This window comes from Nannobrachium achirus (genome assembly GCF_963921795.1).
Source record: "Nannobrachium achirus genome assembly, chromosome: 3".
Lineage (NCBI taxonomy): Eukaryota > Metazoa > Chordata > Actinopteri > Myctophiformes > Myctophidae > Nannobrachium > Nannobrachium achirus.
In genome coordinates, this window is record NC_137812.1 from 23,828,684 (window position 1) to 23,856,194 (window position 27,511).

General features: G+C 46.9%; 1 protein-coding gene across 1 annotated transcript; it reads left to right on the forward strand.

The window, feature by feature from the left end:
• Positions 1-213: 213 nt before the first annotated feature.
• On the forward strand, positions 214-26,924 carry LOC308282105 (fascin-like; the record flags this gene model as incomplete). The annotated part of the gene is made up of 6 exons (XM_080722449.1): positions 214-669; positions 2,051-2,462; positions 7,834-7,990; positions 8,548-8,669; positions 17,187-17,357; positions 26,719-26,924. 6 exons carry the CDS (start codon positions 214-216, stop codon positions 26,922-26,924), a joined length of 1,524 nt encoding a protein of 507 aa, XP_080578575.1.
• Positions 26,925-27,511: the final 587 nt, after the last annotated feature.

Sequence of the window (27,511 nt, forward strand, 5' to 3'; positions counted from 1 at the left end):
CTCTCTCTCTCTCTCTCTCTCTCTCTCTCTCTCTCTCTCTCTCTCTCTCTCTCTCTCTCTCTCGCTCTCTCTCTCTCTCTCTCTCTCTCTCTCTCTCTCTCTCTCTCATCTCCTCCTCCTCCTCAGCCTCTTGTTGCAGGGCAGGGGCACATCATTTTCCCATCTCTTCCTTCCACACACTCCGCAGCGTCCGCACACACAAAACAATAAAAGATGTCTTCAAGCGGTTCCTCCTCCAACGGCCCGGGCAGCGGCGACCTGCTGCAGATCCCGCTGGGCCTGGTCAACAGCGGCGGCAAGTACCTGACGGCCGAGGCGTTCGGCTTCAAGATCAACGCGTCGGCGCCCAGCCTGAAGAAGAAGCAGACGTGGACGCTGGAGCAGACGGGCGAGGCGGAGGACGGCAGCCCGACCACCGTGTTCCTCCGCTCGCACCTCGGCCGCTACCTCGCCACGGACAAGGACGGCGTGGTGACGGCGGACCAGGAGACGCGCGGCGGCGACTGCCGCTTCTCGATCGTCGCGGGCGACGACGATGGCGGCCGCTGGTCGCTGCGCTCCGAGCCGCACGGCCGCTACCTGGGCGGCACCGAGGACCGCATCACCTGCTTCGCGCAGAGCGTGGGCCCCGCCGAGAAGTGGAGCATGCACCTGGCCGTGCACCCGCAGGTGAGGGAGCAAGGGTGGGTGGATCACCGTGGATGATGGGACTGTGATGTGATTGTTCAGAATATGTATGACACTGATTTAGGACTCGTAATTTAGGAGTCCATAGTCAAGATGTTCTCAAAAGACCCCCTTAACCCCCTGGAAGGACCTCACCCTGAGGGGACCGTACCTATCCTGGTGAAATGCTAACTTGCCGTCGCTGGTGAATCATGAATGTTAACCTGTTACCTGGTGAACCTGTGGGGAACATAGAAGCAGATATATGACACACAATCACACATGCAAATAACCTGGGGAACATATAGGGAGGACAGTGAGAGTGTACGAATGGACCCATATTATTAAGGTTCGATTGCCCCATGGTCATTCAGGGCTAGCTCATTTTATGGCAAAAAATGAATTTTGAGAAAAATGTCCACCACAAGCCATGTGGCCCCTGGTCATTATTAAAGTTTAGGTGGCGATTCGTTGTCTACAAATTATTGCGATTAACAGTTTAATCTCATGCCTGCCCAGCCCAGCCCAGCCCATTCTCTCTCAACAAGTCCCTAGCTTGCCAAGTCCCCATGAGTTGGTTTCATCAATGACAACTCATTGACAGTCATTTCTCCTTGATGTCGCCTTGTTTTTCAAACGTTTTGCCTAGCCCACATAGAGACTGCCCCTCCACTTTAATTGTGTTTAAAACAAAGAATTGCCTACATTTATGTTTGACTTTTAGGCTCCTTGTTCTAGGTAGAGCATAAACCAAAAGTGCTCACAGAGGTAGACTGAAATAGACCTTTTAGCTGTAAAGAAATGACTGATACAAATAATAAGGTAGGGTGCAAGCTTCCATAGTAGGCTATATTTGGCCTACTATTGCCAAAACAAGCTATTAATCATGTTATGGTGGAAACAGCAGATCTGCAAGTTCACGCCATGTCACAACAACACTTCTAGATCTGTCACCTGAAGAGCTATTTTCCGCTTTTTTTTTTTTTTTTTTTTTTTGTTGAAAATGTGGTTGAAAATACATGAACCTTTCTCAGCAGATGAATTCATAATGGCTTTCTGATTCTGACGCTGCTACCAAAAGTATCTCAAATAATTGCAATCAGGCGATTCTGATTTGATCTTGTCCCACCCAAATTTAGGAAAATTCTTGTTCTACTACTCTGCCACGAATGCCCTGACACCATCCATTCTCCAAGGATTTTTGAAAGAAAGAAGTGATTCACATTGTGAATCACTTCAAAAATTGCCCTGAAAAAAATCAGGAGACCACAAGGGGAGGTTAATTCAAAAGGAGGTGCCATTCACTGCCACCATTTTTGTTTTTCCTCCTTTGTAGCCTAGTGTAATAATTGTGACAAGCCTATCTAATATAACATACCCTCAGGTCAACCTCTACAGCCTGGCGCGCAAGCGCTTCGCCCACCTGAGCGCGCAGGGCGACCGGCAGGAGGTGTCGGCGGACCGGGACGTGCCGTGGGGCGTGGACTCCCTCATCACGCTGGTGTACCGTGACGAGCGCTACCACCTGGAGACCTGCGACAACCGCTTCCTGCGCAACGACGGCGCCCTGGCGCCCGCGCCCGACCGGGACACGGGCTACCTGCTGGAGTTCCGCTCCGGGAAGGTGCAGTTCCGCGACTGCAACGGCCGCTACCTGGCGCCCTCGGGCCCCAGCGGCACCGTCAAGTCCGGGAAGATCACCCGCGTGGGCAAGGACGAGCTGTTCGGCCTGGAGCGCAGCCACGCCCAGGTGGTCCTGACCGCCAGCAACGAGAGGAACGTCTCCACCAGGCAAGGTACGTGAATGAATAAACTAGGTCTCTATGTCAGACCAGGGTTGGGATTCGAAACCGGGGGAACCGAGGGAAACGGATCCAACATTGAAGAATCGGGAATCGGTTCACATTTGGAACGGTTTCTGGAACTGGGTTTTTATCTGGACTTCACGTCTGATAATGCAATTACAATATTGGTGGTTCTCAAAGTTTTGCATTTCAAGGACCACCATAACAGAGCTGGTAGGGTCCATTTGGAACCCCCCTATAGGAAATTAGGAATGGTTAAAGGGAACCGTTGAGGACTCGGACCGCAAAGAGAGAATCGCTAAGGAACTGGAATCATTAAAATCCTAAAGGTTCCCAACCCTATTGCCTAGACAGGGTCCACAAACGTTGGTCATATAGCCACTAGGAATGGGATCTGAGAAGTGTAAGTATAAGTTTGATAATTAATATAGTATAGTAGCAAAAAGAGGGTTTTGAAGAAAACTATGGCAGGAAATGTAATCTGGCACAAATGGGGGAGCCTATAATGTATGTTGCGTAATGAACTCATGATCCAAGGAATCCAGGGGGAAATCCCTGGATTTGTAGGCCAAAATGTGAAGTGGGCTCTTGTAGCGCCACCATGAGGAGATAAAAAAAACAGAATTGGGATAGAGGTTCTTCCCTTGGCCTAGTGGGAATATGCGTGCAAAGCTTCCCAGCAATCGGGGCCAGGCGCTGCATTCATGATGTGTTACATTTTGTGCAAAACAGGCCACCCCTGCAAACTTTGGAAGTCGATCGTAGCCAATCGGAATGGAATGTGAGAAATGTGACAGATGCGGCTTAATCTCATGACTACAGAGATCATGTATACTGATTTGTGTAAAATCTTTGGATGAAAGAATGAATGGATGAATGAATGAAAGCTTACTGCGGCTTACAGTAGCTGCAGAACTTGGATGCTCCGTACAGCAGTGTGCCGGTGTTCTAAAGAACAGATTTGCAATGCTAAACACTTTCCGAGCTGCATAGGATACATAAGGGCCTGTACACTCCTTTCCTATGAAGTCACTGCTGTCATTGGCTTACTGGGCACTCAGACAGACAGCTGTTGAATGAGTGTGCAGGGCAACTGTGTGTGTGTGTGTGTGTGTGTGTGTGTGTGTGTGTGTGTGTGTGTGTGTGCGTGTGCGTGCGCGTGCGTGCGTGTGCGTGCGTGCGTATCAACAGATTAGACCCCCGCGGTTTCTCATTTCTCTTCCACAGTTGATGACTTGTCTTTCCCTTCCCCTAGCCTAGCCTAGTGTGTGTGTGTGTGTGTGTGTGTGTGTGTGTGTGTGTGTGTGTGTGTGTGTGTGTGTGTGTGTGTGTGTGTGTGTGTGTGTGTGCGTGTGCGCATGCGTGCGCACCATGTGTTTTTCATTATCATGCTGCTTGGCTCTCCTCCTCTCTTTTCTAGCCCCCTCGCAGATCAAACCCGCCTCTCTCTCTCTCTCTCTCTCTCTCTCTCTCTCTCTCTCTCTCTCTCTCTCTCTCTCTCTCTCTCTCTTTTCTTCTTTCATCATCCTCTCTTTCCTGCAGTAATTCCATCCACATTTTGTGGTCGGGGTGGAAGTGGAAGGACCTCAGCTTCACCAGTATTATTCACAAGTACTCATCATCTCATGGCTGCTCTAAAATAGAGAGATGTGTATATAACGGTACAGTGCTATTAGGGAGAGACCGGCTACATCCTCCCATAATGGAGACTTATGGGTTTTTTAGTTTATACACAACATGACCTTGCGCTCTAATCTCTACGACGTGTCTGACAGTTCACTACTGCAGTTCAGACAGTCAATGTCCATTATACCTATAATTCATGTGTATTTGTCTTTGTCTGTGTTTGTGTTTGCCTGTGTTTGTGTCGCCTTTTGTCGGTCCGTGTGTGTGTTGTGTGTGTGTGTGTGTGTGTGTGTGTGTGTGTGTGTGTGTGTGTGTGTGTGTGTGTGTGTGTGTGTGTGTGTGTGTGCGTGCGTGCGTGCGTGCGTGCGTGCGTGCGTGCGTGTGTGTGTGTTGTGCTGTGTGTGTGAGAGAGAGACAGAGAGAGAGAGTTTGATTGATATATTGAATACTATAACAGTTTGTTAATATGATAATGATGATCAGGTATTATGATTATACTAGGATCAAGACTTTCCAAAACGTGTACAGAACGTTTTAAAATTATGTTTTTATGTGGCCACACCCACCTGCTCATTAAGTATGCCTGGTTGTCAGGTGGGTGGTGAGTGACCCAGCTGAAGTTTGCCACACCCACAATGTTGTTGTATGGTAAAAGGGGAGGGGATGATTTTATGATGTCATTAAATCATTGTTTTTCGATCTGGCCTTTTGACTGCCAGAGGCTTTCAGCTTTCAGGAATAAACCAAAAATACACAGGGAAGGCACATTTGCACATTATAACCCCACCCTGTGGTCTATTAGAGTAATGTTAACTCCATAGACACATACAAAACAGGAAAAGTACAAAACTATGGCACCACCTCTTTAAGCAAAAAGTACAGAGGTATACAATAACACTAAAAGGATAAGACAAAAAGCATGCTTGTTTCGACATGCATACGGTAGTTACATATATAGTTACATACACACAAAGCCAGTTGTTGGAGCTTAGCTCTTTCCAGGAGCACCGAGAGAGAGAGAGAGTTTATGAGAGGTCATTACAGGGAATATGGGTTGTCGGATCAACTTCCTCGCACTGGGGTCACTGCAGGGTCTGTTTTAGCATGTATTGCCACCATAAATAATAATAAGAGAATAATAACAACAATAATAATAACACCATTCACTGACAAGTTGATGCAATATTTCTACCCCCTGGGGGATCCCCAGATGATTCGCTTACAAAGTTTTCTCACTCAGCAGTTAAACAAACCAACACGCACTATACGTTTATACAGGGTATCTGCACATTTCTAAAGTGACAATTTAAGGACTTTTATGACCCTTTTAACACCTCTAAAATAAATATGTAACTAATAATAATGACCATTACTACACCAAAAGTACTATAAAAATATTACCTCGCAACGCAAGGCCTTGTGAGCTTGTAGTTTGGCTGTTTTCACAATATGTATCTGTGGAACCGGATTCCGTTTCTTTTTAGTGTGACTATGAACATAATATTAACTTGCAGAGTCTTGCTTGAGTAGATAAATTAAGGCCCAGATGGCAGTGGCCGACGCATTGGTCATTCTTTAAGCTCAGTTATAGTAGCAGCATATAGCACAGTGTTTCTCAACCTTTGAAGGCAGTGACCCCCCCCCCCCACCCCCAAAATAATCATATTTGCCCCCACCCTGACAAACACTGGGACAAGGAGTTGAAGGTATTACATTTTGTTTGATTCGGTATTACATTTTGTTTGATTCCAATATTGTGAAAATAAAAGATCTACAAGCTCACAACGCCTCGCTTGTATTTACAAAAATATGTATCAATTATTTTAATCCTAGAATCCTGATGAATCATGACCATAAAACCTTTGATTCTGTGATTATTATTATTTTCTTTTGAAAAATGCTAAACAAAGGGAATGTATTAAATGTATTATATCATATAATTAAATACCCTTTGTTTATACTTAGCATATACAAGAATCATTATGGTCATGACTCACCAGGATCCTGGATGGCTTGATGATTCTAGGCTTAAAATGATTGATATAAATATGTTTGTAAATCTCTATGGGAAAAATGAATGGACGATTTTTTTAGTGGCACCAGTCAACCACGCCCACTGCTAGGCAGAGGCTGTGACAGACAATGCATGTAGTGTACTGTATATAGACGGTGGTATGGTCCTGTAAAGTGTAAATAGACATTCAATCTGTTTTTATCCCTGATGCTCCCTGTTCTAGATGTAGGCGTGTGAGTAGAACTAGTGCTGCGAACACAGGACTGTATATATAGACATGTATTTGGGCCAAAGACTCAAAAGAGGACATGCCGGTATCGAAATGTATTTTCAGAAAGCCAAAGGACAGTTCAATTTGGGTGCTTTGTTCGTGTTGTTAGGCTATACGCCTAAGTGGTAAGGATTGTAACCCAAGAGATCCTGCTAATGAAGATATGGTATACAACTAAACAAATGACAGATTTGTGAATGAACTGCAAAGGGACTCATCTTTTTTTTCATTCACCGATAGGGCAGAAGGACAAAAATGTCCTTGTTTGACTCTGTGTATTAGCCCAGTCAATTGAACGCATGTGAGTGTACAAATAGAACCAAATGACCATACGGTACAGGTCCATATTATTTTCTATTTAATATTTGATTGCATAAAAATGTTGTCAATATCACCCTCAAGTGTGGATAGTAGGGATTCATGGGGTCTACCCGTAACCCTAAGCCTAAGAACAACCGTAAGCTTCAGACAATTATGTTGTGGCAGTGGCTCAGGCAGTGACTCAGGAGGTCGAGCGGCCGCAGTTTGATCCTGTGCTCCCCAGATAGTGTTGAAGTGTCCTTAAGCAAGACGCTGAAGCCCTAACTGCTCCCGATGAGCAGGTTGGTCGTGCCTTGCATGGTTTCCTCCGCCATCGCTGTATGAGTGTGTAATGCACAATCACTGTAAAGCGCCTTGGACACAAAGGCTATATAAATACACCATTTACCATTTATTATCGCTGTTGTGGGACGATTGAAAAAGATTGATTGATTGAATACTTTATTAGTCAGAAATGTAAACAGCAGGTGTTACAGTAAGACATTAAGGCTAGAAGGGGGGAAAAAGTCCTGGTTGCATGATAGCGGAATCCCCATGTTTGTGCTGAATCTGGGGGGATGAGATCAGTGGATGGAGCTCCCTCTGGTGTTGGTCCTGTGGGCGTTTCTCACTCTTTTGAAGCAGTTTGACAGGTACGTACTGTACACGCTAGGGCATTCACTAATAGTGATTTTTAGTATTCAAATTATTCGACCTCAAAGTATTCGAATAGTCGAATATTCGACAGGACTGGCCAAACTGTCAAATACTAAGTAAGCAAGAGGACAAACATTGTAGCCGATCTACATTGTAGCCGATCTACATGCTACATGCTCAGAACCCCAATAGAGCATCAACAAAATATTTTTTTTTAAAGACAAAAAAAGCGAATATTCGACTTCGGTGAACAACGTCGAATAGTGACTTTGATATTTGAATATTCGAATATTTGGTGAATGCCCTACCTAGTACATGCACACTGGTCCCTTGAGTATCTTGAAGGCCAGGCCCAATTGCAGGTTGCTGTACTCTGTCCTCTACCCTACAATGAAATTAAATGAATACCCGGACAATTGGTAGGCGGAGATATCAGATTGTGCTGGCTACGTGAGACTGCCTCTGATAGGTCTACCTTACCTAACCATTTGCAGGGATGGACCTGTCAGCCAATCAGGACGAGGAGGGGGACCAGGAAGTCTTCCAGTTGGAGATGAGTCGTGCGGACAGGAAGTGTGCCTTCCGGACCGCTGCCGGGAAATACTGGACCCTGACGCCCACTGGAGGACTGCAGTGTACCGCCTCCTCCAAGTAAACACACGCACACACAAACACACACACACACACACACACACACACACACACACACACACACACACACACACACACACACACAACAAACACACACTAGAAATATGTATTTAGGTCCACATAAATAGAAGTACAAGATTACCTCGTAAAAAGGACTTAAACACTGCCAACGCAGTCAGACAATAGGAAAAAACAGCCAGTTACAAAGTGCCTATAAGGTGGAACATTTTTACCGGTACTACACAGCAGACATCAATCATGGATAAAGTAAACAACGCCTCCTCCAAATTGAGCAGCTTCCTGTAATAGCTGATACTTAGGAGTACCTTGTCAACTGCGTGGCCCTCCTTTTGAAGAGGCCGGCCATTTGAACGCACGCACGCACACACGCACGCACGCACACACACACACACACACACACGCACGCACGCACGCACGCACGCACACACACACACACACACACACCATGCATCATGTCAAATATTATGCACATTAAGTTGGCACATGTTCATGCATCTCAAAGGCTGCTGGTTGTGCTTATGTGTACATCATCTCAGATCTGCCAATAGTTACTTTGAGCTGGAGTGGCGTGAGGGCCGGGTGTGTGTGCGCGCGGCCAACGGAAAGTTTGTGACTGCCAAGAGGAACGGACAGCTGACTGCCACGGTGGAGACCGCGGGTGAGTTCTCAGCAATCCAACATCCACCCACCAGTTTAATATGGTTGTATTACTATTTATCTGTATGCCTTTGTTTACATTAGTGTGACCCCCCCAAGCTAAATCGTCGTGTGTTAGGGAAATTGACATAGAACCAGCCAGAGCTATTAACCCCACGTGAGAACGCTAGCCCACTTAATATCTCGGCTGCCGTGCGCAGAGCCTTCAAGCAGGTGAACATCCGTACTAAGGCCGCAAACGCCCTGATGTCAACCTGGGCCACATCCCCAGAGCATGCGCGGCGGGCCAGCTGGCGGGAGTGCTTTGCTGATATTTAATCAACCTCTCCCTCTCCCAGGCTGTTGTCCCCGTGGGCTTGAAGATGTCCACCGTTGTGCTTGTCCCCAAGCACTCCAAGGTAACATGGATTGAACGACTTGGAGACCTTGTCGCCCTCATCTCAATTGTCAGTAAATGCTTTGAGAGGTTGGTGGGGCGCTACGTTTGTTCCATGCGCTGCATGCCATGCTGGCTTGCCTGCTTGCTATGGCCCTCCCGCACTGCCCTTTTCCCACATGGAAGGGAGTAAACTTGAGATTCAAAACGATAGTTCCTGCCCCATGTGCGACACAAAGCTGAGGCGTCAGGGCCTGGGCTAGGATCTGGAACCAGAGGGAACCAGAGGAACCAAATCTAACACTGAGAAACCGGAATCAGTTCCATCACATTTGGAGTTTTACCACACCGCCAGAGCTGGTAGATTCAATAAATGTATTGCCACCGCTCAGTTCACACGGATGTGATTTTTTTTAGATTATTCTTGTGGAAAAGAGTGATGAAAGTGAGGTTACATCCAAAGATTTTAGATGCTCTGTGTGCTACTCTTTCCAGCCAAGTCTTGTCCTTAGAGGTTGTGTGACCTAACCAGACATGCATGGAGATAGTGAGAGCACTTTCAATAGCAGACCTGTAGAAGTGAGTCATGGCTGCTTGGCTGACCCTGAACTATTTGAGCTGCTGCAGGAAGTAGAGTACAATACCGGTGGTTCTCAAACCTTTTAATTTCAAGAACCACCATAACTCTGAGAGGGTACACTCTCAGAGTTATAGACCTGTATAGAGTACAGACCTGTATAGAGTACAGACCTGTAAGGTCTGTCCATAGTATCTCCGAAATGTTCGGTGAGTTGCGATTTCCGACATGCACATTTTCGAACTATCATTTGGTGTAATGCTTTTCAGAAGTCGCGAGTGACGTCATTTTGTAGTCGAACCGGACCTTTTGACCGAAAAGTTCGGTTTCAGCCAAAGTGTTGACAGGCCTTAAGGGTCCATTTGGAACTGAATCAGATTGTTAAGAAGTATCTTTACGGAACCGGAATCGTTAAACTCCTAAAGGATCCCAACCCTAGTCTACACCTGACCATGTGCAGCTGGAAACTGGACTTCCTGTCGGGCCGGCTTTAAGTAATTTACCCCATTCAGGCCGGGTACACATTTTAGTGTATGGGAGGGGCTTACAGTACATGTACAGTATGTAGCAACATATTTGTTTTTGTAGGCTAATTTCTGATTTAGGCCTAACTATAGGTTAGGCCTAACTATAGGTTAGGCCTAAATGGGGTAATTATTAAAGCGGGTCATGTTTGCATGAATTGTAAAAGCTGAAATCAATAATACGGTATATCGTATCGTATCATTAACCTGCGGGCCACATTAAGTGAAGTTGGAAGACACATTCCCATGTATGCTTTGGTGGAAAGTGTCAGGGAATTCCACATTTTGGTGGCAGAGCAGTAGAATGAGAACTTTCCCACGGTCGCTCCCTCTAGTGTTGTGGCTGTGGGTGTCACTCATCCTGGAGAAGTAGTTAGACAGGTATGAGGGGGTTGAGGGCAATGGTGTAAAGCAGGGTTCCCCAATAGGCGGCCCGCGGGCCATTTGCGGCCCGCGGGGGGCTACTGTCTGGCCCACACCAACCCCAGTAATAATGGTGGTATAAGAGCAGCAACAACACTAGTATATCATCGTTGTCGGGTGGAAATCTCGTATCTCCAAATTTGTACGTTCTTTCGCAAATCATACAAGGCCGTCGCACAAAAGTAGTGAAAACAGCAGATCTACAAGCACACAACGCCTCGCGGTGCGAGGCGTTGTGTGCTTGTAGATCGGCTTGTAGATCGGCTGTTTTCACTAGTTTAAATTATTTTTAAAATGATAAATGCAAAACAAATGGTTTTGGACGTACAAGATTTTCACCCGACAACGACGATATCTGAACTGTCGCTTGAGTAGCGTGAACGCCACCGTCACCCCTGCAATGTTGTGGCCCTCGGCTTGGTACCCTAGACATAATTCGGCCCTTGGGGAAAACTAATTGGGGAACCCTGGTGTAAAGTAACTTAGTAGATTTACTTAAGCACTGTACTTAAGTAAAATGTTGAGGTATTTGTACTTTACTTGAGTATGTCCCATTTCCAATACTTTTACTTCTACTCCTCTACATCTCAGATCCAAATTACTCCACTACATTTATTTTAAGACTTTAGTTACTTGGTAGATGTCACTCCCCGTCACTCCCCCCGTTTCCTGTCAGTCTACTGACCAATCAATAAAGGCATAAAAACCCCAAAAAACTAATCTTTAAAGAAAATAGCCGATCTACTGTACAAGCTTGTAGATCTGCTATTTTCAAAATATTTGTATATATTTGAAAACATTGTGTATAATACTGTACTTTTACTTTGGGTACTTGTAGCATTCCAGACTTTTACTTCTTATACATTGCAGTATTGATACTTTTACTTAAAGGGGTCAGAAACCCCGCCTCTTTATTTGTTTTATCAGACTTGAGAATATGAAAAGATTTCTAAAATGTAGGCTAAACTATACCCTAAAGTCCGACTTGAGAGAGAGAACCAGGAAAGACAGCTGTCTACACAGTGTGAGTGTCTATAACTCATGTGCGTTTCCAAATAAGGCGACTCTCTCTGGTCAGTACAATAAACCCCCCCCCCCCCCCCTTGATACAACTCTATATAAAACAAACGTTAATATTAATTAGATAAGCCACGTCACGTCGCAGAAATAAAATACCATGAGATAATATTTAATGAGTGCGCCAAATATTTCTTTTCTACCCTGATGCTGGAAGAACACAGAAATAGCTACAGAGACAGCAGAAAGCTCTGAATCCACAAGCATATGGGCAAATTGAACCATATCATTGCCCCTATCACAAGTGACTCATTTATATAATATATATTTATAGAAAAAGTAAAACATTTTATTTGAGCACATTTTCCACCACTGATTGAGGGCACTGTCTGTCAGGGCTGTGTGCGGCGTCCTCTCTCCTACTCTGTGTACAAACACGGCTGCATGGCTATGTGCAGCTCCCACGCTGACGACATGGCAGTGATGGGCCTGATCGTCAATGACGACGAGTCAGATCCAGAGTTGCCAAGTCTGCTTTTTATAAGCGTCTTTGGGCTTTTTTCCTGTAAAGTTGCTCGTAAATGTAGGAAGTTGCGGGTTGCGGGGTTTTGTTGGCCCTTTTTTATGAGCTTACATTTGATTGGCGAATCCTCAAGTGTGGTTTATTTCCCAGGAGCCTGCTGCTGCTGCAGTTACGCTGCAGTTATTTGATCCTAGATCAGCCTAAATCACATTCTCACACAGCACTTAATGCGTTTCTCTCCCCCTGATCAGCCCTGAGAGAACAGGCCTTCTTGTTTCGCTCTGATATTCCAAGCCGTTCCCAACTGATGATAATAAAAACAAAGTGGTGGAATAACTTGGTAACACACTGACTGCGGGTAAGTTGACTACCTTCCTTGCCATCTACCCCAATAGTAACAAAACAAAACAAAAGCTGATGATTTACAGTAGGCTACTGTGTATTAAGCTTGAATGAGATTTGATTGATTGGTTCATTTTGATGGATTGATTGATCGGTTTTGAGGGTAAGGCAGGCATTGACACTAAGGCTTGCCCACCTGCCCCCGGCAGGTAAATAAAACTTTTGGGCTGGTGAAGTTTGCTTTCAGGTTGCCTGACCTGAAAGCAACCGGTTGCTCATTTGAGAGGGGATGCTATAAACACAACGCCCGATATCTGTCTAAACACCTGAACGTGGCCAGAGCGCTTCTGGTCTGTGGAATGTAAAACAAGAGCACTGTGTACTGTTTTTTGTGTTAAAAAAAATGGTATGACATTTTCGCACAGCACAGAAAGTAAAGAAATTTTAAAATTGAGCGGTAATTAACATCTTTACTATCATTTTATAATGACGATTTACCTTTTGGGCAAGTGGGCATGACCTTTGGGCAAGTAGAAGATGACCTGTACTTGCCCGATGGGCAAGTGCCTCTGAGACCTTAGTGTCAACCCCTGAGTAAGGAGTCACACTTTTTGTTGGCTGGTGGTTGGGCATTTCACATTGTGGTGGCATAACAGTAGAATGAATGTCTCCCCATGTTTGTGCCGAATCTGGGGTGAATGAGATCAGTGGTGCTCCCTCTGGTGTTGTGGCCGTGGGCATCTCTCACTCTTTTGTAGCAGTTTGACAGGTACATGTGGCACATGGTCCTTTTGAGTATCTTGAAAACCAAGCCCATTGCAAGTTGCTGTACTCTGTCCTCTACTCTGAGCCATCCTACCCTAGCAAAATGAGCAGGCGTTAGGTGTAGGGATGGGACAATAATCCTTATTATCGTTTAGCGGTAGCGTGATAAAACACTCACAATAATCGTATCATGGAGATTTAAATTTATGGTGAAGTTATCCTCTGTCATGCACTGGGATCAATTCACCTTTTATATGCCGAGCTGCATATCCGGTACCGGTACAATTATTTGGGTCACAATAATCGTGATATCATCCCATCCCTATCCCTAGTTGTAATCTGACTTGTTTGTGCTGAGAAGTAGTTTTGATTTTAGTGCCTTTGAGGTGCTAGAGGACCATGAGGTGCATGCTTGTGCAGTCAAAATGACTTTGGCTCATCCAGTGTCCTCACTGCATTCCTACTGACCAACGAAGAGACCCTGCCCAAACACAAACGTAATCTTTGGTTGACCTTCTTGATTACTTTTGTTTTGCCATTATATCACCGGAAAGATCGCTATCTAAAATACAACCCGGATAGGTAATCTCTTCTTTCCTTGTGATAACAAGTCCCCAGACATACTCAGACTATAGTTTGTTTATTCTGTAGGCTTGTATGACGGAGTTACGTACCAAGCCGATCATTCATCCATCCTCCTGACTTTATTCTGTTGTTTTTGGCAAGCGACACCTCTGCATGGGTAGAAAGTAGATATGCTTTAGGACAGGGGTTTTCAAACTTTTTTGACTCCGGTCACCCCTGTAAATAACTTTTTAATCCATGACACTGTTATTTTTTTATCATATTACGCTATGTAAATATACTAATATTTCTCCCTAAGATACAGTATGTCACGATGAAAATGAAATATCCATTTCCATCAGAACTGACTGAAAATAACTTTATACTTGACATTTAACCACTTGAAACGCAGCATCCCTAATCTGGGGGGAAGGTTCACCAAAAAATAGCCGATCTACAAGCTTACGACGCGTTGTGAGCTTGATCTGCTATTTTTGGTGAATAGAGTTGGGACTTGGGGTAGATGGGGAAAAAAAACTCAAGTACAGTGCAAAATAAAATCTGTTTTTCTAAGCATAGAGGTTCTAAGTGGTTAAACTTAAGGCCTCTCCATACTTCGACCGAAATGTTCGGTGAGTTGTGTTTTCCGACGTCCAAATTTCCGAACTCTCGTTCGGTCCAATGCTTTTCAGAAGTCCCGAGGGATATCATTTTATGGTAGAAAAGGACCTTTTGACCGAAAACGGCGGTTTTCGGTCAAAGTATGGACAGGCCTTTACTCAAGTGATATTGATGAATTCCAAATATTATTCGATTATTCTGAGGCACCCCTGGACTGGCATCACGGCACCCACTTGGGGAAACCCTGCTTTAGGAAACTATAAACACAGGAACAGACTCATTGCATCTGTGCTAAAGGTTGAAAGATGCACTGCGCTAACATAGCAAAGTGTTGTGGCCAATTAATGTATCATTTGGCCGGGAAAATGAAATCTTACCACCGGTCACGGTGGTCGGCCAAACAATTGTCTTGCGGAAAGTAAACCCTGCATTCTAACAGCACCACCAACCAAGCACTTAACCCATTTAGGCCTAGAATTATTGATTGCTTTAACCAGTGAAAAATAGCAGATATACTAGCTCACAGTGCGGCACCGAGTGCCGCGCTGCGAGCTTGTAGATCTGCTATTTTTTTTTTGTCGTGAAAATGTGTGCAAATCTTTGAATATATGTATTTTCAAAGCGAACCCTTGTAGCTAAAATTTTGCTTCCCGGGGGTCCCCAACTCATGTGCAATTCCAAATAACGCGTCCCGCGAACTAAATATTTTGAGATGGGGGTCTGTGGCCAAATACATGTCATTTTGGGGGTCCTTCACATGAAAAGATTTGAGAACCACTGGCATAGTAGTCTCTCAAGAACAGACTAACTGAGCTCCATTTAAGTGAAAAGGACCTTTTCTTTGACGATGGCTAGCCAGATTGCTGACATAGAAACATAGGTTTTAAAAAAAATCTTAGAAGGATACAAAAGACACTTATAGAATCAGGTCAAAATTCGAATTTTCACGATTTTTCAAAAATAGCAGATCTACAAGCTCGCAGCGCGGCACTCGGTGCCGCGCTGTGAGCTTGTATATCTGCTATTTTTCAATAGTTAACATAAGATAATGATACACAATAATGTGTACCCGTTCTAAATGGGTTTTAACCAAGGCTAAGCGGGTCATCATAGACACTTCCCACCCTGCAGCCACAATCTGTTCATGCTGCTACCGTCAGGCAGGCGACACCACAGGATTAAATGGTGAACCAACAGACTGAGGCAGTGGTTCCCAAGCAATGGGTCACTTGTGGGTCGCGGACCTATTTTCTATGGGTCGCGGGTTTTATTTTTTTACAAAAAAATGCTTATGACAAGTCAATTCAATTCAAAGGAGCTTTATTGGCATGAGAAAATATATGTTCACATTGCCAACGCAAGTGTCAAAATATAATAAAAACTTTTGAAAATGGGGAACATAATATATACAGGTACAGCATTGTGTAAACAGAGCTATGTCACATTGTATCATTACATACTGTATACGGCAGGGGTCTTCAACAGGGGGTCCGCGACCCCTAGGGGGTCCGCGGAGGTACTGCAGGGGGTCCGCGAAATTATTGGTTAAAAAAAAGGAAAAAATAAATAAATCAAAAAATGTTTTTTTTTTCTTTTTTGCCATTTTTCACATTTATGTAAATGTTTTTATCATGATTCTATCCATTTTGAATAGCTTGAATACATGATTACTATGCAATTGACAGATTGTTGATATTATTGACATTGGTTCTCAGTTAATAAGTAGTATGTTTAGAAATGGTAGTGGTACGGCCCACCCTGCTCACTGTAACTTGTACATGTTTAAAATAAAAAATATGTCGTAGCCCCGACCCCTCCACCCTACGAGGTGGTAGGGGGTCCCTGCTCCATCTCCCCATCAGTTTGGGGGTCCCCGGCCTGAAAACGTTGAAGACCCCTGGTATACGGTATATACAGGGTATGAAACTTTTGGAACAAATTGCAGCATTTCTTTTTTCTCAATCTCAGTCTCTAGCCTTCTTTTATCGCAACAGTTCACAATTCTTGCTGCTGTGTTCGCAAATCTCTCCCAGTGGTATGGGAGTTTTTTTGTCTTTGGTCATGTTTTCAAACTCAAAACGTGACGCATTCTGAGCTTGTTCACTAATGGATCCCAGGGAGACATCACATCTCTTTCGGGTCAAGAGTTAAAACATTTGGGAACCACTGGACCAGGGGACAGTTTCCACAGCCAGGCCACTATAGGCTGCTGAATAAGGCGCTGAGCCCTGTGTCGCCATGTGATGTCAGTCTTACATGCTCCCATTACACTGGCACTTTATGTCTGACACATTCCCATTCCCATACGTTCTATACAGTACATACTTGATCTGCTTCCAATTCATGTATTTTATTTGAACAAGAGACTGAGGCACTCTTGTCTCTATTGTTTTGAGTACTTCATGTATATTTTTGCTGTCGGGGGGGAAAAAAAACATATTCCAACTTTTTGTGTTTTTTCGTAAATGAATGACCTACTTGATCATACTACAAGCGTCACAATAAAGCATCAAAAGTAGCAGATTGTCGAGCTCGTTTTGAGCTTGTAGCTACTTTTGTTACTTTTGAATTAGAATTTCATAGTAAGTTTTGGACATACTATGACTCTTCCAGCCGACAGCAACAATATTAGATACTTAGATATTTGTTTTGATCTTTGATTCCTTAATTCTTATTATTATTTAGAGTGTAACTGCAGTTCTTGGGATAATTTCAGCCACTCTCTTTACAGCTGCAAAGCAGTCAGCTCAGTAAGATGAAGTTGAAGTTGTTGTTCTTCTCTCTAGGTGAGGCGGAGCAGTTCCTGATGAAGCTGATCAACCGCCCAATCATCGTGCTTCGCGGCGAGCACGGCTTCATTGGCTCTCGTAAGGCCGGCATCGCCACCCTGGATTCCAACCGCGCCACCTACGATGTCTTCCAGCTCGAGTTCCACAATGGAGCTTACTGCATCAAAGGTGTGTGTCAGTTTGGGTGTGAGAGAGACAGAGAGTGGCGTAGATAGCATAGACATAGAAAGGTAGACGCCTCCTCCGCTCTGTGGCATTGGTAAAAGAGGACTGGCAAGCTTCCGGAATTTTAAAGGACGCTTCCTTGGGTCACAGAATGGGACGCTTGGTAGGCCAATCTGCACTTTGCCCACTGTAGTGGGCAAAGTGCCTTCCACAGTTCCGCACTTCTGCCAGTCCTATTTTACCAATCACGCCAATGAACTGCAGCAGCGGAGGAGGAGGTATCTAGCCTTTTATATCTGTGGTAGATAGGGCATAGCAGAGATAGGTCATAGCAGTTGCTGCCATTTTGAGGTGCCACCGATTGAAAGCCCATAAATAGCCCCATCGAGATTTCTGAAAATATTTATATTGATTAGTTTGAGCCTGGAACCAAGCCCTCCAGGATCCAGGTGAATCATGACCATGAAACATTTGATATGCTGCTGTGTTACTCTAGTCTGTTGCTATACAGAACGGTAGGTTCCGTACGGAACCATTGTTTACTTAGATATGGAAGGATGACCTCCCACTTGGGTAATGACGCCCCCTGGCGATCATTCAGAGAAACTACTTCAGCTCCCGTACTAACGTAGGTAGGAAGGGCCTGTCACTCAAACCGGAGTGACCCGCCTCCAGGCTATATAAGCCCCCGGAGGCGGAAGTAACATCCTCTTAATACCACTCTCTGCCACATTCAGTGAAACAGAGGGGCATTACGTGGGAGGTCATCCTTCCATATCTAAGTAAACAATGGTTCCGTACGGAACCTACCGTTTACTGTCAATATTCCAGGATGACCTCCCACTTGGGATTCTTAAACTCCCCTCTAAGCCACAACCTACTCTCATACCCCCACACACCCCTCATACGGGTGAGCACAGCCCAAACGGGCGTGACCCATCACCCAGAAGGTCCCAGGCCCACCGGACCTGGGTGTGAAGGCATGAGAAAATAAGGAGAGACCCTGACAGACCGAAGTCCGCCTCATTCAACTAAATGAAAAGGACAAGTCCGCCTTATAAGTAAGACACACTATATAAGGAAAACACAGGGTCCCCCCCAAATTACCCCAGGTGGCTACATGCCCACCTGTGGGAGGGGAAGATCCGACTCCTCTATGACGTAGAGGAGGCAACTGCACCCAGAACCGAATGCGCTAGCGAAGAGGATTCGATATCCAGGTGATAGTAGGCTGCAAAGGTAGAAGGCGAAGACCAATTCGCCGAAACACAAATCTCCTGAACGGAGACTCCCTTTGCCAGTGCCCACGAAGTAGCCACGCCTCTAGTGCTATGGGCTTTAAGTGCCGCCGGCACTTCCACACCCGCACTAGAGTAAGCCAGCCTAATAGCATCCACAATCCACCTCGAAAGAGTGGGTCTAGACACCGGCTTTCTGACAAGAACATTGCCCATTTCCACGAAGAGCTGAGAAGAAGCTCTAGAACCAGCAGTCCTGTCACAGTAGGCCTTCAATGCCCTGACAGGACAAAGGCAATTCAGCCGTTCATCCTCCACCGAGACAAACGGAGGAGGATGAAAAGCCAGAAGAACAACAGGCTCCTTAGGAACCACCATGTTCTTAGGAACAAACTTAAGATGAGGCTTGAGCAACACCTTGAGATCATTGTTCATAAACTGCATGCACTCCGCAGACACCGAGAGAGCTTGCAGGTCACCAACTCTTTTAGCCGTGGCCAAAGCCAGCAAAAGAGCCGTCTTGAAACTCAAAAGTTTCAAAGGCATCCCTACAAGCGGCTCAAAGGGAGCCCGACATAGGCCCCCTAGAACCACCTGCAGATCCCAAACTGGGAACAAAGACCTAGTCACCGGCCTCAAACGTTCAACTCCTTGCATGAACTTGATGACCTCCGGGACTTTAGAAGGTGCCTTGCCCGCCACCCCCAGGTGACAGGCATTAATAGCCGCCAAATACCCCCTAAGGGTAGAAAATGCAAGACCACTTCTCAAGCGGTCCTGCATAAATTCCAGAATTTCCTGGGCTGACGCCACATGGGCCACCACCGGTGGAACACGCGACTCACACCAGTCCTCAAAGGCATTCCACCTTCCATCATAAGACGCCCTCGTAGAAGGCGCCTTAGCACTCTGAATGGTAGCAACCACTTCAGAAGAAAAACCAGCCGCCAGCAGGTTTAACCTTTCACGTGCCAAACCCACAGGTCTAGGACCTGCAGGTCTTGGTGGAAGATCTCCCCCCTGGCCTGACTCAACAGATCCCTGCACTGAGGCAGCTGCCAACCCGGTTCGCAAAGGAGAGGGGCGATCGCCGACCTCCACGTGCCCTTGTAGGGAGCCACCAGGAGCATCTCCAGACCGAACCTCCTGACTCTCTCCAGAGTGGGTCGGATTAAGTCGAAGGGGGGAAACGCGTACAGTAGACCTCTCGGCCACGTGTGCGCTAAGGCGTCCAACCCCAAGGGAGGACTGCCCTTCACCGCGAAGAACAACGGACACTTCGTATTCTCCGCTGACGCAAACAGGTCCGCCACTGGCTGACCGAACTTGCGAAAAAACTGGTTCGCCACCCTGGGGTGGAGAGACCAATCCTCGTAGCGAGAACCTCCCCTGGACAGGAGATCTGCTCCGCTGTTGAGGAGACCTGGGACGTGTAAGGCCCTGATCGACTTGAGGCGCGACAAGCACCAAACCGTCAATTCTCGAGCCAGACGGTCCAGTGGCAACGACGACAGGCCCCCCTGTTTGTTGACATAAAACATGGCCGTCGTATTGTCTGTCCTGACCAGGACGTGACAATGCAAAATCCAAGGCTCGAAATGCTTGAGCGCCAGGAGTATAGCCATCAACTCCAAATAGTTGATGTGACGACCCCTCATCTCCAGAGGCCAAAGCCCCTGCGCTGTGCGCCCCTCGAAAGTGGCTCCCCATCCACTGAGACTGGCGTCTGTCGTGATCGACTTGCGGGAAACCACCTCGCCAATCGAGACTCCGCTGGTGAGGAACCCCTCCACCAGCCACGGAGACAGGGCGATCGCGCAGGAAGGGGAAACCGTAACCTTCTTGTACTTCAAGGAGGGCGGGATCCCGAGGGATAACATCCATCTTTGAAAAGGTCTCATATGAAACCTGCCCAAACGCAACAGATGTACTGCGGAAGCCATCATTCCCGTCAGTACCATGCAACTCCTGTAAGTGACCTCCTGGCCCACTTGAAAGGAGTCGAGACATTCCCGAAACCTGTCCACCCTCTCCTCTGAGAGACGGGCCGACATGTCGGATGAGTCCAGAAGGACCCCAATGAATGTAAGACGACTTGCTGGAGTCAGCATGCTCTTGCCGTGGTTGACTATGAAACCTAAGGCCTTCAGGTGAGCCAAAACCACTTGTGTGTGACGCGCCACTTCGTGGGCGGAGCTCGCTGAAATCATCCAATCGTCGATGTACGTCGCCAACCTGACGCCCTGCTGTCTCAGCGGGGCGATGGCTGCTTCGGTCACTTTCACGAAAACCCTCGGGCTCAGTGACAGACCGAAAGGGAGTACTGTGTACTCGTATAGGCGACCCTCGAAGGCGAACCGTAGGAATTTCCTGTGTGGGGGATAAATCTGGACGTGCTGATAAGCATCCTTCAGATCCACTGAACAGTGGAAATCCCCTTGCCTGACCGACCGTAACATGGTGGGTACAGTTAGCATCCTGAAAACGTATTTCTTCAGGTACACGTTTAGTGCCTTTAGGTCCAGGATGGGACGTAGCCCCCCCCCCCTTTTTGGTCACCAGGAAATAACGGCTCCAAAATCCCATGCGGGATTGGGTCCTGTCCAGCTCCACTATAGCACCCTTGCTTAGCAAGGAGCTGATCTCTTCTCTCAAAAGATTTGCTTTTAAACCACGCGCCCTGGTATGAATAACCCTGCTCGAAAGCGGGGGTATGTCTGCGAACTGTAACCTGTAACCCCTGGTTATCGTTCGAAATACCCAATGGCTCGGGTTGCATAACTTCCACTGGCGCGGGCAGCGTGCTAGCGTGTTTTGAGCGAGAGAAACCCCACCACTGTGCTTCCGTGACGGCGGAGCTTTTTGGCGGCCGGACCGGAAGTGGGGAACCTGCGTATCCGTATCCGGAACGACCGGATGCGGAGCGCAAGGGTTCAATAGGCCGCATGGCGGAAACACCTTCTGGTTGTACCGCTTGACTAGCGGAGCTATTTTGCGGCGGGACCGGAAGTGGGGAACCTGCGTATCCGTATCCGGAACACCCGGATGCGGAGCGCAGGGGTTCAATAGGCCGCAAGGCGGGAACACCTTCTGATTGTACCGCTTGACTAGCGGAGCTTTTTTGCGGCCGGACCGGAAGCGGAGAGCTAGCGAATCCGTATCCGGTGAAACCGGAAGCGTTCGGTTTTCGCTCGATAGAGCAACAGGAAGAGCAAAGCGATTCGACTGATAAACAGACTCGCCCACAACTAAAGCATTCTCCCCTGACAGGAGAGGAACTTTTACGTTTAATACCTGCTCTAAGGCCTTTATGCTTGTCCCTTGACCCGGGCTCATAGTAGGCCGACAGAATTTCTGACTCAAGGTTAAATTCATAGCATCGCTCACGCGAGGGAAAATCCACTCGCGCGCATGAGGAACCACATAATTGTTTGACGTTAACATTACTGGTTGCTGATAAAACCTGTGACTGATTAAAGAGTCCTGACAGGACTCCATCATTCTTACAGGAGGCATGCATAAAGGAGTCATATTGTCGACGCGAGGGATATCCCACTCGCGCGCTTGAGGAACCACATAATTGTTTGACAATAACATTACTGGTTGCTGATAAAACCTGTGATTGATTATCGAGTCCTGACAGGACTTCATCATTACTACAGGAGGCATGCACGATGGGGTCGTCTGTGCTAGTGCGAGAGAGTTGGACAGAGACAGACTTTGCTCTTTCAACATATTTATTGCCGACACAGGAGGCATCAAATTCAACATTTTCATTTCCCCGACACGGGGTACAGAAAAACGCCCTCGTTTGGGGGGAGGGGGACCGAGAGACACCTCGGACCCCCGCCCCAGCACAATCCCCCTCTTCCGAGTGTCATTTGCGCTGTCCCCTACCGCGGCCACCGCGGTAGGAAGACTGCTGCCTGCCATCCTTGGACGGGCGGCGCGGCTGAGTGCGCTCGGGAACCACAACCTTGCTGCGGGGCCTGTCAGGCGCCCTGGCTGCAGAGGCTCCCCTGGAGGAAGACGAGTGCTTCTTAAAAGAAGCAGAGCGGCCCCTTTCCTTGACGCGGGAGGAGCGGGACGCCCTCCTAGCTTGCTGCGGTTCTTCCTGTGGCACTGTGGTGGACTCGACAATGTCCTTAGCAGCCTTAAAGAACGTGACTCTGCCCTGCAGCAGCTCCAAACCGCCGCCCATGAGGGTGGTGGGACTGTTCTCCATGTTGATGAGGGATTTATACATCTCACCGCGAGGACCCACAGGCTTCTCGCCCACGTCCCTCTTAGGCTCGAGGTCGACATAGTCGAGCCAGCGGGCTCTCTCAGCTTGGAGGTTATAATCCATGGACCTGCCCATCCACTTGACCGCATGCCAATTGACCTTCAGCATGATGTCGAATAGGGTGTTTAGCTCCGCAGTGTGCTCCCCCGTGGGCAGACCTTTGACCAGGTCTTTGGTGGAAGCTAGCAAGAGCTGGATAAGATTAAGGTCCTTAGCAGACAGAGCAGCGGACCGGTAGGCGTTACGAGCCCTGTCCGACTGCAGCTTGTCCTCCAGGACAGTGAACCCCGGCGGGTTGGTGCCGACGGGGCCAACAAACGGCCCGTTTTTAGCTGTGCCTACATCCTTGTACTGGGGTCTGACGGAACCCAGAAAGGATTGTGCCAACAGGTGGTCCAGGTTAGGGCAGGTGGACATGCCTGCCTCCGCACCGCCAACCAAATCCAACACAGAAAAAGGCAGCTTCCTGGGGTCTTTGTGTGTCTTCCATGAGGAATGGAGGGCCTTGGTGAATCCTTTCACCAGCGGCAGCCTGGAGAGGACATACGGGGCGGGAACCGAAGGCTCCTGCCCGGGCATTTCGTCATCATCCTCGGCCTCTTCAGAGGGGAGAGGAGGTGGCAACTCCTCTCCAACTCTGGCAAGAGCTCTCATGTAGACCGTGAGATGATCCAGCATTTCTGCTGCAGAATCGACGTCCTCTGCTCCCGCTTCACCCGCTTGACTGGCGGGTGGAGGGGCAGTGGTGCCTGAGGAGGACTGGGAGCTCCCTGCGGCGTCCAGTTGACGTGCTGGAGCCGCAGGGGCATTACCTTTCACTGTGACCGTGAGTCGAGAACCATCGTCCTCGACGGAGTCCTCCTCCTCCTCGGCCGTGTATCCAGAGTATTCAGAACCAGAACCCTCGCTCTGACAGGAGCTCAGGTCCGACTCTCGCCTGAAAGTCTGGACTGTTTTGGTGATGCTCACGTTGAGGGGAACGTCCCCGACGGTCACATCCGAGCGTTTCTTTTTGGGCACCGCGCCCGAAGGGGAAAAGGCTACCGGAGGGATGTTAGCCTTCTTGGTCGCCTTCTTAGCGGCGACTTCACCAGACCCGCCAGCTCCAGTGACAGTGGAGCTAGCTGCGGTCGGTTGCGCGGCAGGCGGTGTCTCATGTAGCACGGCGCCATCTTGACTTGGAATGGCGCGCTGTTTGCCAAACGGATCTCCGGAAGGCAGCGCCGCACCTTGACCAACGGTGCGGGCCGCCTGGGGAAGGAAAGACTGGGCTGTGGGGTTGAGAGCAGTGGACCCACCTGGTGGAGCGCAGGCCCCGAGGCCTGCCCTGGCTAGGTAGAACCGGTGTACCAGTACATCGTGGTCGTAGGCCACGCAGAAGTCACAGAAGGGTCCTGCTCTCCCCTGAGGACTCAGTGCAGAGAAGGCGTGTGCAACGCCCATGCAGCCGACACAGAGAGGGTGAAGATCCTGTCCGTCGATGAGTCCTGGACAGCCTGGACATTGCCTCGGCAGGAAGGCCAGAGGATCCATGGCGAAGCACTGTAGATAGAGTTAGCAAGAAGCAGACGAGCTAACAAGCTAACGGCTAAGGCTAGGCCACGCTTGATTCGGGCAGGGCCTGAACAAGCGGTAAGCAGTGTAGCTAACGTTAACAAAGAGCAGACGAGCTAACAAGCTAACGGCTAATGCTATGCCACGCTTGCTTCGGCGGAGGCCTGAACAAGCAGTAATAATCCTTTGTTATAGAAGGAAATAACCGTCGTTTTAGGACGGGACAAGAATAAGTATTCTTAAGTACGGGTTAATTCAACACTCGCCGGTGGGCGACTCCAATGCCACCGCTTTAGGCTAATGCGCGAAGAATAATAATACAAAGGCTGAGTTTCAACTTATCTGAATGTGATATCGCAGAGAGTGAAAAGAGGATGTTACTTCCGCCTCCGGGGGCTTATATAGCCTGGAGGCGGGTCACTCCGGTTTGAGTGACAGGCCCTTCCTACCTACGGGAGCTGAAGTAGTTTCTCTGAATGATCGCCAGGGGGCGTCATTACCCAAGTGGGAGGTCATCCTGGAATATTGACAGTAAACTTGCAGTAGGCTAGGAGTTACAAAGATGCTCACCAGAAGTGGCTCACAAATATCAACCTAAAAGAACAGCATGGTAGGTTTTGGATACTTTTGGTTAGCTACTCACTCTTAAGCCATTTAGAACGGGTACACATTATTGTGTATCATTATTTTATGCTTTAACTATTGAAAAATAGCAGATATACAAGTGCGAGCTTGTAGATCTGCTATTTTTGAAAAGTCGTGAAAATTAGAATTTTGACCCGATTCTATAAGTGTCTTTTGAATCCTTCTAAGGTTTTTTGAAAAACCTATGTTTCTATGTCAGCAATCTGGCTAGCCATCGTCAAAGAAAGGGTCCTTTTCACTTAAATGGAGCTCAGTTAGTCTGTTCTTGAGAGACTACTATGTCAGTTTTTCTCAAACCTTTTCATGTCAAGGAACCCCCAAATTATATTTATTTGGCCACGGACCCCCATCTCAACATATTTAGTTCCAGGGACCACCAAGAAGCAAAGTTTGAGTTACAAACGTTCGCTTTGAAAATACATATTTTCAAAGATTTGCACACATTTTCACAACTTTTTCAAAAATAGCTAAAGCATTCAATAATTCTAGGCCTAAATTAATATTAGCACGCAGTCTCAGGAAGCCATGCATGATTTGTTTTGGTTTGCCTGGTTGTATGTAGGGTTGACACCGCAGTAATGGTGGTACCCTTTACAGGGCAGCGCATAGGAAAACAGCCTATACATATTTAATTAAATGATATACTATATTTAATAGGCCTAAATACAAATTTCTTTTGCAGCTTTACACTATTCTTAGTCACAGAATCAAATGTTTTATAGTGATGATTCACCAGGATCCTTGATGGTTTGGTTCCAGGCTTAAAATAATTATATAAATATTTTCGTATTTAGTGTTTTAGAGAAGGACAGTGTCTTCACCATGGTAGAAATACAATGAAGAAACTTCAAGCTGCAATCTAGAGCTTATATTTAAAAGGATCCCTGGCTAATACGACAGATATGCCTTAATACATTATAATTATCCTCTATAACTACAATGTAAAATTAAAAACACCTTTATTATTTTATTTCTTCTAGAAATAGCTAATCTTTCACTCAATAGGTGAAATGCCTGTAGCAAGTTGATGATGTCATAAATGTGCAAAAAAACAAAACACAAACACATTTGAAATATTGATTTGATGCTCATATTAACCATAGGAAGTATTACGTTTGTTTGTATTTGCACATGCATGCCATAAATTCCATAGGGATAGATCACAAATGACATTTATGACATCATCAACTTGCGACAGGCATTTCCCCTATTGAGTGAAAGATTAGCTTCTAGAAGAAATAAAATAATTAAGGTGTTTGTAATTTTACATTGTAGTTATAGAGGACAATTATAATATATTAAGGCATATTTGTCGTATTAGACAGGGACAGGGTTAGATTTTTTCTAACCAATCTGTATGGTAGATTATAATACAATGTAACTAGCACATCTACAGTGGTTGGAGGTGGTTCTGGCTACTCTTCACACCAAGATATTTAGACAGTTGTGTCAGGTAGGACACCAGTATCTCCCCTGCCAAAATGCTAAATACCTAAATTGTAAATTGTGTGTGTGCGCGTGTGTGCGCACGTGCGTGCGCGTGTATGCGTGTGCGTGCGTGCGTGTGTGTGTGTGTGTGTGTGTGTGTGTGTGTGTGTGTGTGTGTGTGTGTGTGTGTGTGTGTGTGTGTGTCTCTCTCCAGACTCCCAGGGGAAGTACTGGTGCGTAGCAGAGGACACGTCGGTGGTGTGTAGCAGCGCCACGCCCGTCCCGTTCCTCTTTGAGTTCTGTGACCTCAACAAGATGGTGATCCGCGCGCCGGGGGGCAAGTACCTCAGAGGAGACCACGCTGGGGCCCTGAAGGCCAGCGCAGACTCGTTGGACAGCGCCACCTTGTGGGAATACTGAGGAATATGCACGCGGCCGGCAACATGACTTCATCATCATGTAATATTACGCTTCAAAGTATTGGTAGACATAGCGTGTATGTCTGTGTGTGTGAGTGTGTGTGTGTGTGTGTGTGTGCGTGAGTATGTGTGTAGATGGGTGTACGTGCGTGCGTGCGTCTGGGTGAATTTGGCCGTGCTTATGTGTGTGAAACGACGGAGAACAGAGCTGCTAAACTGGAAATCATGGCGCCCAAGGTTTTTTCTTTTCCTCTGTGGAATATATTGTATCACTGAACTGAACTTCTCCTCTATTGGGCTTTAATGCTGGAGACATGGACATCATCATGTGTCCCGTGGTAAATGAGAGGAGGAATGATGACGATCTCTGATTAGACCTAATTCGTTTTTTTCTTGTTCCTGAACCAATTTGAAGTACACAAGTTGAACTGGATAAGGGAAAGGCATTGCTCTGACCGCCCCGGTATCTGTCTTTGGTTTACTACTGTGGTAAATGAGAACTCTAATGCTCCTGATTATAACCTCTCCTGATGAATGTGGTGTAAAGTGAGACTGTCCCAATATTGCTCTGCTACATCTATAAATGCC